Source organism: Nerophis ophidion, linkage group LG02, assembly GCF_033978795.1.
Source record: "Nerophis ophidion isolate RoL-2023_Sa linkage group LG02, RoL_Noph_v1.0, whole genome shotgun sequence".
Classification (NCBI taxonomy): Eukaryota; Metazoa; Chordata; class Actinopteri; order Syngnathiformes; family Syngnathidae; genus Nerophis; species Nerophis ophidion.
Window position 1 is genome coordinate 80,017,013 of NC_084612.1, and position 12,702 is coordinate 80,029,714.

The 12,702-nt window shown below is 37.6% G+C and overlaps 1 protein-coding gene across 5 annotated transcripts in view; it reads left to right on the forward strand.

The window, feature by feature from the left end:
- The window catches only part of LOC133546464 (kinesin-like protein KIF13B), a 202,773-nt gene that overhangs the window by 94,134 nt on the left and 95,937 nt on the right, over window positions 1-12,702 (forward strand). For all 5 annotated transcript variants that reach the window (XR_009805216.1, XM_061892232.1, XM_061892239.1 and 2 more), the window contains 2 exons: window positions 9,888-9,975; window positions 10,084-10,218. Coding sequence is in view for 4 of the 5 variants with exons in the window: in XM_061892232.1 (XP_061748216.1) it covers window positions 9,888-9,975; window positions 10,084-10,218 (223 nt within the window). In the remaining variant the exon portion in view is untranslated. The remainder of the gene's footprint in view (window positions 1-9,887; window positions 9,976-10,083; window positions 10,219-12,702) is intronic.

The window sequence follows — 12,702 nt, forward strand, 5'->3', positions numbered from 1 at the left end:
TTTTTTTCATAGAAATTATTTTCTAAAACTTTTTTTCCATTTATCTCATAAAATAAAAATGTATTTTCTTCCAAAATTTTTGCACTTTTTTCTTGTGTAGAATAAAGTCATAATAAAATTCCTGCTTTTTAGTATGACTTTATTCTTACAAGTTATTTTTTTCATTAAATTATGACTTGTTTTTATAACTTTTGATGTGTAAAATTGAAAACATTTATTTTAAAATTTAAATTTCTGATATACTTTTTTTCATGCAGAATCACAGCTTTTTTTTCATTTCATAAAAGTAAAAATTAAATGTTATGATATTTTTGCCCTTTTTCCATGTACAATTTACAATAAGGAAGAAAAATGCAAAACATAAAACTGCTTGGTTTTTTAGGTAGACAGCTTTATTTATTTTTTTAAATGAAACGATAAAGTGCACACTACGGACACATAATAATTGTGCAATAAATAAAATATTTTAATGTAACTTCTCATAAAATTTTACAGTTGCAACTTTTAGCTAATAAAATTCCTGCTTTTCATCACGACTTTTTTCTCATAATAGTTTTTTTTTAATATAATGGAAATTTTTTTCCTAATAAAATGATGACCTTTTTATATAACATTAATTAAACTAATAATTTCTTGTCAAACTCAAATGTATTATATTCAGCCTTCTTTCTCGTAGAATTGCAGCTTTTTTTCATAGAAATTATTTTCAAAAAATATTTTTTTTCCATTTATCTCATAAAATAAAATAAAATATTTTTTCAATTTTTTTGTACAATTGCATTAAATTCTTGTCAAATTCAGATTTATAATGTTCAGAACTTTTTTGCAGAATTGCACATTTTTTTCCATAAAAAAATATACAAAAAAATCCTATTTTCTTCAATCTTATTAAATGGAAAATTAATTTGTATTATATATTTTTTTTTCATGTCATAAAATTGAATATATTATTATTTTTTTGTCCTTTTTTGTTGTACAATTTCTGCATGTACAGTAAGCAACTAAAATGCAAAACATAAAACTGCTTGGCTTTTTGTCAACGGCTTTCTTTATTTTTAAAATGAAACAAAGTGCAAAACTGCTGGCACATTATAATTGTCTAATAAATCAAATGTTGTGAAATAGCAACTTCTCATATCATTAGCATTTTACAGTTAAAACTTTTTTCTAATAAAATTCCTGCTTTTTATTATAACTTTATTCTGATAAGAGTTTTTCTCGTAAAACAGCAACTTTTTTTTTCATTTAATGACACTTTTTTTTGTAGAATTCCAGCTTTTTTTTTCTTTATTATTTCCATCCATCCATCCATCTTCTTCCGCTTACCCGAGGTCGGGTCGCGGGGGCAGCAGCCTAAGCAGGGAAGCCCAGACTTCCCTCTCCCCAGCCACTTCGTCTAGCTCTTCCCGGGGGATCCCGAGGCGTTCCCAGGCCAGCCGGGAGACATAGTCTTCCCAACGTGTCCTGGGTCTTCCCCGTGGCCTCCTACCGGTTGGACGTGCCCTAAACACCTCCCTAGGGAGGCGTTCGGGTGGCATCCTGACCAGATGCCCGAACCACCTCATCTGGCTCCTCTCAATGTGGAGGAGCAGCGGCTTTACTTTGAGTTCCTCCCGGATGGCAGAGCTTCTCACCCTATCTCTAAGGGAGAGACCCAAACTCATTTGGGCCGCTTGTACCCGTGATATTATCGTTTCGGTCATGACCCAAAGCTCATGACCATAGGTGAGGATGGGAACGTAGATCGACCGGTAAATTGAGAGCTTTGCCTTCCGGCTCAGCTCCTTCTTCACCACAACGGATCGGTACAACGTCCGCATTACTGAAGACGCCGCACCGATCCGCCTGTCGATCTCACCATCCACTCTTCCCCCACTCGTGAACAAGACTCCTAGGTACTTGAACTCCTCCACTTGGGCAGGGTCTCCTCCCCAACCCGGAGATGGCACTCCACCCTTTTCCGGGCGAGAACCATGGACTCTGTCTTTTTTTTTGTAGAATTCCAGCTTTTTTTTTCTTTATTATTTGTAATTAACATATATATATATATATATATAAAATATTATATATATATATATATATATATATATATATATATATATATATATATATATGTATATATATATATATATATATATATATATATATATGTATAATATATATATATATATATATATATATATATATATATATATATATATATATAAGTATTCAGTAATTTCTGAAATATTCTTACAATATTTTTGCAATGTTTTTTTTGTGTAATACAATTTATTCTTATGAAATATTTTTTAATTCTGACTTTTTTTCCCATATAACTTTTGTCCTGTAAAATTGCAATCATTTTTTTGTCTAATTCATCCATCCATCCATCCATTTCTACCGCTTATTCCCTTTTGGGTGGCGGGGGGCGCTGGCGCCTATCTCAGATACAATCGGGCGGAAGGCGGGGTACACCCTGGACAAGTCGCCACCTCATCGCAGGCCAACACAGATAGACAGACAACATTCACACACTAGGGCCAATTTAGTGTTGCCAATCAACAATCCCAGGTGCATGTCTTTGGAAGTGGGAGGAAGCCGGAGTACCCGGAGGGAACCCACGCAGTCACGGGGAGAACATGCAAACTCCACACAGAAAGATCCCGAGCCTGGATTTGAACCCAGGACTGCAGGAACTTCGTATTGTGAGGCAGACGCACTAACCCCTCTGCCACCGTGAAGCCTTGTCTAATTCAAATAAGCAGAATTCCATTCATCTTACACAATGAAAAAACACCTTCTTGGAAAACTTTTGCACTTTTTTCTTGGAAAAAATTCTGCATCTCCACTCAACAATGGCGGCACACTTTTATCGCTTTCCTTTTATCAACTGGTCTTTGTCCGCCTACTTATACCTATTTCACATGCACCATACATCTTCTCCATATCTGAACGCATCACGTTGGAGAACGTGATGCGTTCAGGGTACGGCCAGATGCTGTGGTCAGTGCATGTCCGGCGGGTCAACACTAAATCAGCACCGCCCCAGACAACATAACCTTTGACCTTTGCTCCCTGCCGGCACTCTGACCTGTGCCTGTGAGGCCAAAGTGGAGCGGACCATCTGACCGCCATATGTGCCTTGCAAACGATGAAGTTCTCAGTGTAAATCAGGGTCCGCCAGCCAAGGACTGTGTTGGGCAGGGGACGGAAAGATGGTGGTCAGAACTTAGGCTTACAAAAATACTTTTTAAAAATCGTATGTAAGTATATATATATGTATATATACAGTATATATGTTTGATGGGCCTGCTATCTGTGCCCTGAACTCTGACCTGGGTTCGGTCAAAGTCGGTATTCCCATTGGGTTGCATTTTTTTCTCGCCCTGATGTGGGATCTGAGCCGAGGATGTCGTTGTGGCTTGTGCAGCCCTTTGAGACACTCGTGATTTAGGGCTGTATAAGTAAACATTGATTGATTGATTGACAGAGTAAAACAACTTGCACTGAGCCTAGTCTATAAAATCCGCTACACCTCCCTGATACCGAAGTACATGTCAAATTACTTCCTAACGTAAATGACCGCCATAACACAACACCAGGGGGAGCTCCACAAACCACGTTAAACCCAGATTCCGATCTAACAAAGGTCTTAACTCATTCTCTTTCTATGCCACATCAATGTGGAATGCACTCCCAACAGGTGTAAAAGTAAGTGCATCTCTATATTCCTTCAAAACCGCTCTAAAACAACAACTCCAGGCAACTTCAACACTTTACTAATACCCTCCTCCATTCACATCCCATCTCCCCGGATTATAAACAACTCAAATGTACTTCTAATGTATATACTTGTTCTTATGCTATCTGAACTCACTATGTTCTCTGCTGGCTGTACATATCCTACTAAATAAGACCTACACTGTTTCAATGTCCATTTCTCTGTTGATGACTGAAGTACTGATATCAACCAAAGCTCTCATCCCAACCCCCGGATTGTAAATAATGTAAATAATTCAATGTACATACTATGATGATTAACTTGTGTGATGACTGTATTATGTTGATAGTATATATTTGTACCATGAATCGATTAACGTGGACCCCGACTTAAACAAGTTGAAAAACTTATTGGGGTGTTACCATTTAGTGGTCAATTGTACGGAATATGTACTGAACTGTGCAATCTACTAATAAAAGTATCAATCAATCAATCAAATTGATTCTAAGATTGCAAATGCATGATTTTTAGGTCTAAACATAGAAAATTGGCTAAAAAATGTTGGTGTAAACATGAAAAAATGATTTATATATCATGTTTCCTGCTCGTCAGGGGAAGAATCCCTGACGAGCAGGGAAACCTGCAAAATAGACTTGTAGTGATGATATAGCCTCTTGTGTTTGTTCCTGACCTATCATATATTCCGCTCTACACCCCGGTATAGAGCACCGTATAACGGGAAAAACACTGAACCTCGACTATATATATATATATATATATATATATATATATATATGCTAGGGGTGGGCAAATTAATGCGTTAATTACGCGTTAACTCATCAATCTATTAACGGCGACAATTATTTTATCGCACATTTGCGTATGTTGTTTACATGCTTTTATTTTGTGAACGCCTTTTCTTAACAAGATGGCATCTCCCGGATGTACTTCGGCGTGGAGGGGCTCTTGGTAAAGATGGAACATTTGGCAAAAATACCGGACAATTCTGCAAATTTCATGGCTGGCTTACAGCGTGGTCACTCCGGGATCACTTACGACCGCCAGACAATTCTGAATGTGGATAGATCGGGCCGTTTTGGACTGAAAGACGTGTGCTTGCTAGACCAGCTAGCTAGCATGGAATACTTTGCGGCTACATGTGAAGCAGCGGAGTATATGTGTTGTCTGTCTATTTATGAATAATGCAGACCAGGAGTGTTGGTTGAGTTCTTAACGTTTACTTTCAGAGCGTGCATATCACAACATACAACATGCCGTCATGGCGACACACAACCTATACCGGGCTACCGCGCATGCTCGTCACTCCTGTTGCATGCTGGGTAGGGTAGTTCTTTATTTCCCTGGCTCATAACATCACAATATAGTACCATGTATATGATGCGTCAGTTTATCAAAGCACCAAGCAAACAATCAGAAAATTCCCATCATATCAATTCCTAGATATGGTCATAATTATTTTAAGTGCACTACGCAGAATAAACACAACATTATTAATATTGCTAGTAAGGATAATTTGATCAAAAATTCGCTAAAACAGCCCACTACCTATAATATAGGTTTTTTAAACATAAGATCCCTGATAAAAAAAAAATGTTCCTGCTGTTTCCTCAGAAATTGCCTGTTCGGATGTTATGATTGTGGCTCAGAGATTTGTATGTAGATTATATTTATTTTCCATAACAAACAGGATAACTTAAATACCCTGGCAGTGGCAATAAGCTTAAATGTTTTGTATTTACATTTTTGGAGTTGATTTTCATAAAATATGCTATTTAACTGCTACTGTTTAACAAGGACTGATTTAAATTGTGTTTGCACAACAAATGTATGTTTTGGCGCTTTTGTTCATGTGGGAGAATATTCCAATAAAGGTGCACTACACACTACATTTGAATTCATTATTGGGCTTTGCGTATACAATGCAGTTAATCGCGATTAATCGGAGAAATAGTGCGATTAACTTCGGCTAAAATTTTTAATCGTTGCCCAGCCTTTATATATATATATATAGATATATATATATATATTTACTTTCCTCGGATGAGCCATCTGCCTCAGGGGTTATCAGCCGTGCTGTGGGGGGCTTTGTGTCAGCGTCCTGGTGACCGTGGTCTGACGACCCCCTTGTGCAGATGGCACCTGTGATGGTGTTTACTCACCTGGCTCCTCTGTACTCAGTCATTTGTTCATATAGGTGCATATTAGAGATGCGCGGATAGGCAATTATATCATTCGCATCCGCGTCACCAAAATCGTCATCCACCCGCCGTACACCCGGACCAACTTTTTATCGGGACCGTACCCGCCCGCCAACCGCCCGCTGAATTACATCAGAGGTTGGCCACCGTTACCACTCACAGAGCTATTTAAAACTGTTTCACAGAGTAATGTAGTCAATTGGAGCCGCTAACGTTCTCGCGACTATTCAAAAGCGTTCATCCTGATGACAGGAAGCTGTGAAGCCATTGCCTTGGAGACCTTCAACAACATGAACAAACTGATTGTTGGTCCAGCAACATGTTGTGTACAAGTTCCGCAACTACACGTACAAGATTGAAAGGCATACTGGGTGACACAGAGTACACTGATGGTTGTGATATAAACAACTTTAACACTTACTAATATGCACCACGCTGTGAAGCCACACAATACAAGATTGACAAACACATTTCGGGAGAACATCCTCACAGTAACACAACATAAACGCAACACAACTAATACCCATAATCCTTTGTATTCATGACACTTCCTGAATAAATTTTACACCCCCGCGCCCCCAACCCCGCCCACCCTACCGACGCGGGGTGTATAAAATAGTCAGGGAGTGTCATGAATACAAAGGATTCTGGGTATTTGTTGTGTTGTGTTACTGTGAGGACGTTCTCCCGAAATGTGTTTGTCGTTCTTAATTGATGTGGCTTCAAAGCGTGGCGCATGTTACTTAAGAGTGTTAAAATTGTTTATATCACAACTATTAGTGTACTCTGTGTCACCCAGTATGCCTTTCAGTCGTGTGCCTGTTGCCGCGGAAGCCACACACAACATGATGCCGGACTGTCAAGCAGTTCGTACATGTTGTAGAAGGCGACAAAGCCAATGGCTTCATAGCACGCCCTAATATTTAACATCTGAGTGACTGCCGGCAGTCATTCAAGAGAGTAATAGCGTCTCTTATTGACTTCTTCGTTTTATGACACGGGTCTTAAATGTCTCTTTGAATGGCGGAGGATACCGATCCCAGAACCATGTCTCCGGATGGTTCAACCGCCACCCGCCCGAATCTAATTAAAATCTTTTTTTTCGGACTCCGCGGATGAGACCGCAAACCGCGCATCTCTAGTGCCTAAACACCATATTGCCAAAAGTATTTGGCCACCTGCCTTTACTCACATATGAAGTTCAAAGGGCATCCCATGTAATTGTTTAAAATGTTGTGGTATCCTGGAGCATACAAAGTTCCTTTCACTGGAACTAAGGGGCCAAGCCTAACAACCCCGCACCATAATTCCTCCTCCACCAAATTTCACACTCAGCACAATGCAGTCCGGAATGTAACGTTCTCCTGGCAACCTCCAAACCCAGACTGATCCGTCAGATTACCAGATGGAAAAGCGTGACTCATCAGTCCAGAGACGGTGTCTCCACTCGTCTAGAGTCCAGGGGCGACGAGCTTTACACCACCGCATCCCACGCTTTGCATTGGACTTGGTGATGTATGGCTTAGATGCAGCTGCACGGCCATGGAAACCCATTCCATGAAGCTCTCTGCGTACTGTACGTGGGCTAATTGGAAGGTCACATGGAGTTTGGAGCTCTGTAGCAACTGACTCTGCAGACAATCCTTGCACTATGCGCTTCGGCATCCGCAGACCCCTCTCTTGTCAGTTTACGTGGCCTACCACTTGGTGGCTGGGTTGCTGTTGTTCCCAAACTCTTCACTTTTCTTATAAAAAAAGTTGACTTTGGAATATTTAGGAGCGAGGAAACTTCACGACTGGCATCCTATGACAGATCAATGCTGGAAATCACTGAGAGCGGCCCATTCTTTCACAAGTGTTTGTAGAAACAGTCTCCATGCCTAAGTGCTTGATTTTATACACCGGGCCAAGTGATTAGGACACCTGATTGTCATCATTTGAATGGGTGGCCAAAATGCTTTTACCAATATAGTAAATGTGTGTTTGTGTTTGGTGTCCGTGCGTGCGTAGGTGATAATGGGGGATCTGGGTCATAAGTTTTTAACTTTTTAGAGCACTTTGCGTTGCATTTCTTTACCTCTTCAAGCCCAAGCTGTTTGCTATTTGGGCTCATTGGACCCTAATTAGAACAAAAAAATAGAATCATCTTTTGATATGATGTACTTAGTCCATTAGTACACAAACGTGTACTTCATGTTTACTGACATGCTAATTCTTATTTTTACACTTTTTTTCCCAAATTCCATTCAATCAATCAATCAATGTTTACTTATATAGCCCTAAATCACTAGTGTCTCAAAGGGCTGCACAAACCACCACGACATCCTCGGTAGGAAAACTCACACCCAGTGGGACATTGGTGACAATAATGACCCAGTGGGACGTCGGTGACAATGATGACTATGAGAACCTTAGAGAGGAGGAAAGCAATGGATGTCGAGCGGATCTAACATGATACTGTGAAAGTTCAATCCACAATGGATACAACACAGTCGCGAGAGTCCAGTCCAAAGAGGATCCAAGACACAGCAGCGAGAGTCCCGTTCACAGCGGAGCCAGCAGGAAACCATCCCAAGCGTAGGCGGACCAGCAGCGCAGAGATGTCCCGGCGAGCAGTACATGTACATTGTATGTTATTCTCTTCTGACACCACTAGATGGCAGTATAAGTGTCCACACAAGTGGCCATAAGACCCCAATTCAGTAGTGTACAAATGCTTTTGCCAATATAGTAAATGTGTGTTTGTGTTTAGTGTCCGTGCGTGCGTAGGTGATAATGGGGGATCTGGGTCATAAGTTTTTAACTTTTTAGAGCACTTTGAGTTGCATTTCTTTACCTCTTCAGGCCCAAGCCGTTTGCTATTTGGGCTCATTGGACCCTAATTAGAAGAAAAACTTAGAATCATCTTTTGATATGATGTACTTAGTCCATTAGTACACAAATGTGTACTTCATGTTTAGTGACATGCTAATTCTTATTTTTACACTTTTTTTCCAAATTCTGTTGTATGTTATACTCTTCTGACACCACCAGATGGCAGTGTAAGTGTCCACACAAGTGGCCATAAGACCCCAATTCAGTAGTGTACAAATGCTTTTGCCAATATAGTAAATATGTGTTTGTGTTTAGTGTCCGTGCGTGCGTAGGTGATAATGGTGGATCTGGGTCATAAGTTTTTAACTTTGTAAAGCACTTTGCGTTGCATTTCTTTACCTCTTCAAGCCCAAGCTGTTTGGTATTTGGGCTCATTGGACCCTAAGTAGAACAAAAACTTAGAATCATCTTTTGATATGATGTACTTAGTCCATAAGTACACAAACGTGTACTTCATGTTTAGTGACATGCTAATTCTTATTTTTACACTTTTTTTTCCAAATTCCGTTGTATGTTATACTCTTCTGGCACCACCAGATGGCAGTGTAAGTGTCCACACAAGTGGCCATAAGACCCCAATTCAGTAGTGTACAAATGATTTTGCCAATATAGTAAATGTTTGTTTGTGTTTAGTGTCCGTGCGTGCGTAGGTGATAATGGGGGATCTGGGTCATAAGTTTTTAACTTTTTAGAGCACTTTGCGTTGCATTTCTTTACCTCTTCAGGCCCAAGCTGTTTGCTATTTGGGCTCATTGGACCCTAATTAGAACAAAAACTTAGAATCATCTTTTGATATGATGTACTTAGTCCATAAGTACACAAACGTGTACTTCATGTTTAGTGACATGTTAATTCTTATTTTTACACTTTTTTTCCTAATTCCATTGTATGTTATACTCTTCTGACACCGCCAGATGGCAGTGTAAGTGTCCACACAAGTGGCCATAAGACCCCAATTCAGTTGTGTACATAATTTTGGAAACAAGAGCTAAAAGGTGCTGTCCACGCATGTGGCCACTAAACCTTTAGGGTTGTTAATGTGTGAAAAGCCCTTTATATATTTTTTAATTGGCTTCTTTTTTTTTTTACAGCGGCAGACAAACACTGAGGGTCCGAGAGCACAAAGTGTTGGGTCCCTACGTGGACGGCCTGTCTCGGCTAGCGGTGGCGAGCTACAAGGTGAATACATGGTGCATCTTTTCCAGTACATCCATGTTTAGCCAGCTTATTCGCGCTGGCTGTGAATGTGGCGTCAAACCAAAACTCAGGTGATCCAACCCTTCCCAGGACATTGAGTCTCTGATGTCGGAGGGGAATAAATCTCGCACGGTGGCCGCCACCAACATGAACGAGGAGAGCAGTCGGTCCCACGCCGTCTTCAACATCATCCTCACGCACACGCTCACGGACGTGCAGTCTGGGGTAAGACACTGAGACACGTGGCCCCCGTATGCTACTCACGGGAAGTTTTACAGCATTGTAACCGAGAAAAAAAGTTGTCTTGTATTCCGAGTTCGAAATGGTTTTTACTTAAGCGAGTCTGGGTTTTTCTTCTCGTCACTCACACACACTTTGTGAACTGGCAACACAATGTCTCAAATTTTGTTAGGGAGTTAGCAAACTACAGATGAATGGTACTACTTTTTTTAAATTGAAGTATTTCACGAGTACTGAAATATCTTTTTTACTTTTATTATCCTTTATTTTTTTTCCTGAAATTCAGTGGTGAAAAATAGTATGAGTACACACTTTGCTACATATATATATATATATATATATGTGTATATACACACACACATCAAATTATAATCACAATTTCATTGGGGAAAAAATGAGTGTGTATAGATTCAGCGCACAAAAAATATTCAGTGTATTAAAAATTCAGTGTGTAAAATGTCAGTGTAAAAAAAAAGTCAGTGTGTACAGATTCAGTTTAAAAAAAATTCAGTGTATTAAAAAATCAGTGTGTAAAAATTCAGTGTATTAAAAAATCAGTGTGTAAAAATTCAGAGTGTAAAAATTCAGTGTATTAAAGATTCAGTGTGTAAAATTGCAGTATATAAAAAATTCCTTATAAAAAAAATCAGTGTATTAAAAATGCAATGTGTAAAAATTTGGTGTATAAAAAATGTAGTGTAAAAAAAAATTCAGTGTAAAGATTCTGTTTAAAAAAATTCAGTGTATTAAAAATTCAGTGTATTAAAAATTCAGTGTGTAAAAATTCAGTATAAAAATTTCAGTGTAAAGATTCAGTTAAAAAAATTCAGTGTTTTAAAAATTCAGTGTATTAAAAATTGAGTGTGTAAAAATTCAGTTCGTAAAAATTCAGGGTATAAAAAATTGAGTGTAAAAAAAAAATCAGTGTGTAAAGATTCAGTTAAAAAAAATTCAGTGTGTAAAAATTCAGGGTATAGAAAAATTCAGTGTAAAAAAAAATCAGTGTATAAAGATTCAGTTAAAAAAAATTCAATGTTTTAAAAATTCAGTGTATTAGAAATTCAGTGTGTAAAAATTCAGTTCGTAAAAATTCAGGGTATAAAAAAATTGAGTGTAAAAAAAAATCAGTGTGTAAAGATTCAGATTAAAAAAATTGAGTGTATTAAAAAGTCAGTGTGTAAAAATTCAGGGTATAAAAAAATTTTGTGTAAAAAAAAAAAAAATCAGTGTGTAAAGATTCAGTTAAAAAAATTCAGTGTATTAAAAATTCAGTGTGTAAAAATTCAGTTTGTAAAAATTCAAGGTATAAAAAAATTCAGTGCAAAAAAAATTTGTGTGTAATGATTCAGTTAAAAAAAATTCAGTGTATTAAAAATTCAGTGTGTAAAGATTCAGTGTATTAAAACATTCAGTGTGTAAAAATTCAGGGTATAAAAATTTCAGTGTAAAAAAAAAATCAGTGTGTAAAGATTCAGTTAAAAAAATTCAGTGTATTAAAAATTCAGTGTGTAAAAATTCAGTGTATTAAAACATTCAGTGTGTAAAAATTCAGGGTATAAAAAAATTGAGTGTAAAAAAAATCAGTGTGTAAAGATTCAGTTAAAAAAAATTCAGTGTATTAAAAATTCAGTGTGTAAAAATTCAGTGTATTAAAACATTCAGTGTGTAAAAATTCAGGGTATAAAAATTTCAGTGTAAATAAAAAATCAGTGTGTAAAGATTCAGTTAAAAAAATTCAGTGTATTAAAAATTCAGTGTGTAAAAATTCAGTTCGTAAAAATTCAGGGTATAAAAAATTGAGTGTAAAAAAAAATCAGTGTGTAAAGATTCAGTTAAAAAAAGTTCAGTGTATTAAAAAATCAGTGTGTAAAAATTCAGTGTATTAAAACATTCAGTGTGTAAAAATTCAGGGTATAAAAAAATCAGTGTATTAAAAATTCAGTGTGTAAAGATTCAGTTAGAAAAAAATTCAGTGTATTAAAAATTCAGTGTGTAAAAATTCCGTGCAACATTAAAATTGATTTATATTCCTTGTTACTGTATTTGGAAAAAAAAAAAAAAAAATAGGACACCACTCATAAAAGTGTTGAATAGTTCATACAATATTTTTTTTTATTTCAAAGTTTAAATCTCTACATCAGTGTTTTCAACCACTGTGCCGCAGACCTGGAATCTTTGTTGTGCCATGTAAATTTTGTAATTTCACCTAATTAGTCTAATTAGTGTTTTTTAGCATTCTATCAGACATTATTGCGAGGTTTTGCATTAGTGTTCCTAAAAATCAGATCTACCGGCCCCCAGACACATTTTTTCTCTAAAATTGGTCCCCCGAGTGGAAATAATGGCCCAGGCCTGATTTAGTATGGTGTGTGTAACCACATTGACATTGTATGCGACAAAGAGGCCAGCCAGTGAAAAAGGTTCTTATTGAAGAAGATGATGTCAGCTGTCTGGCCAGAGACAAAAAGC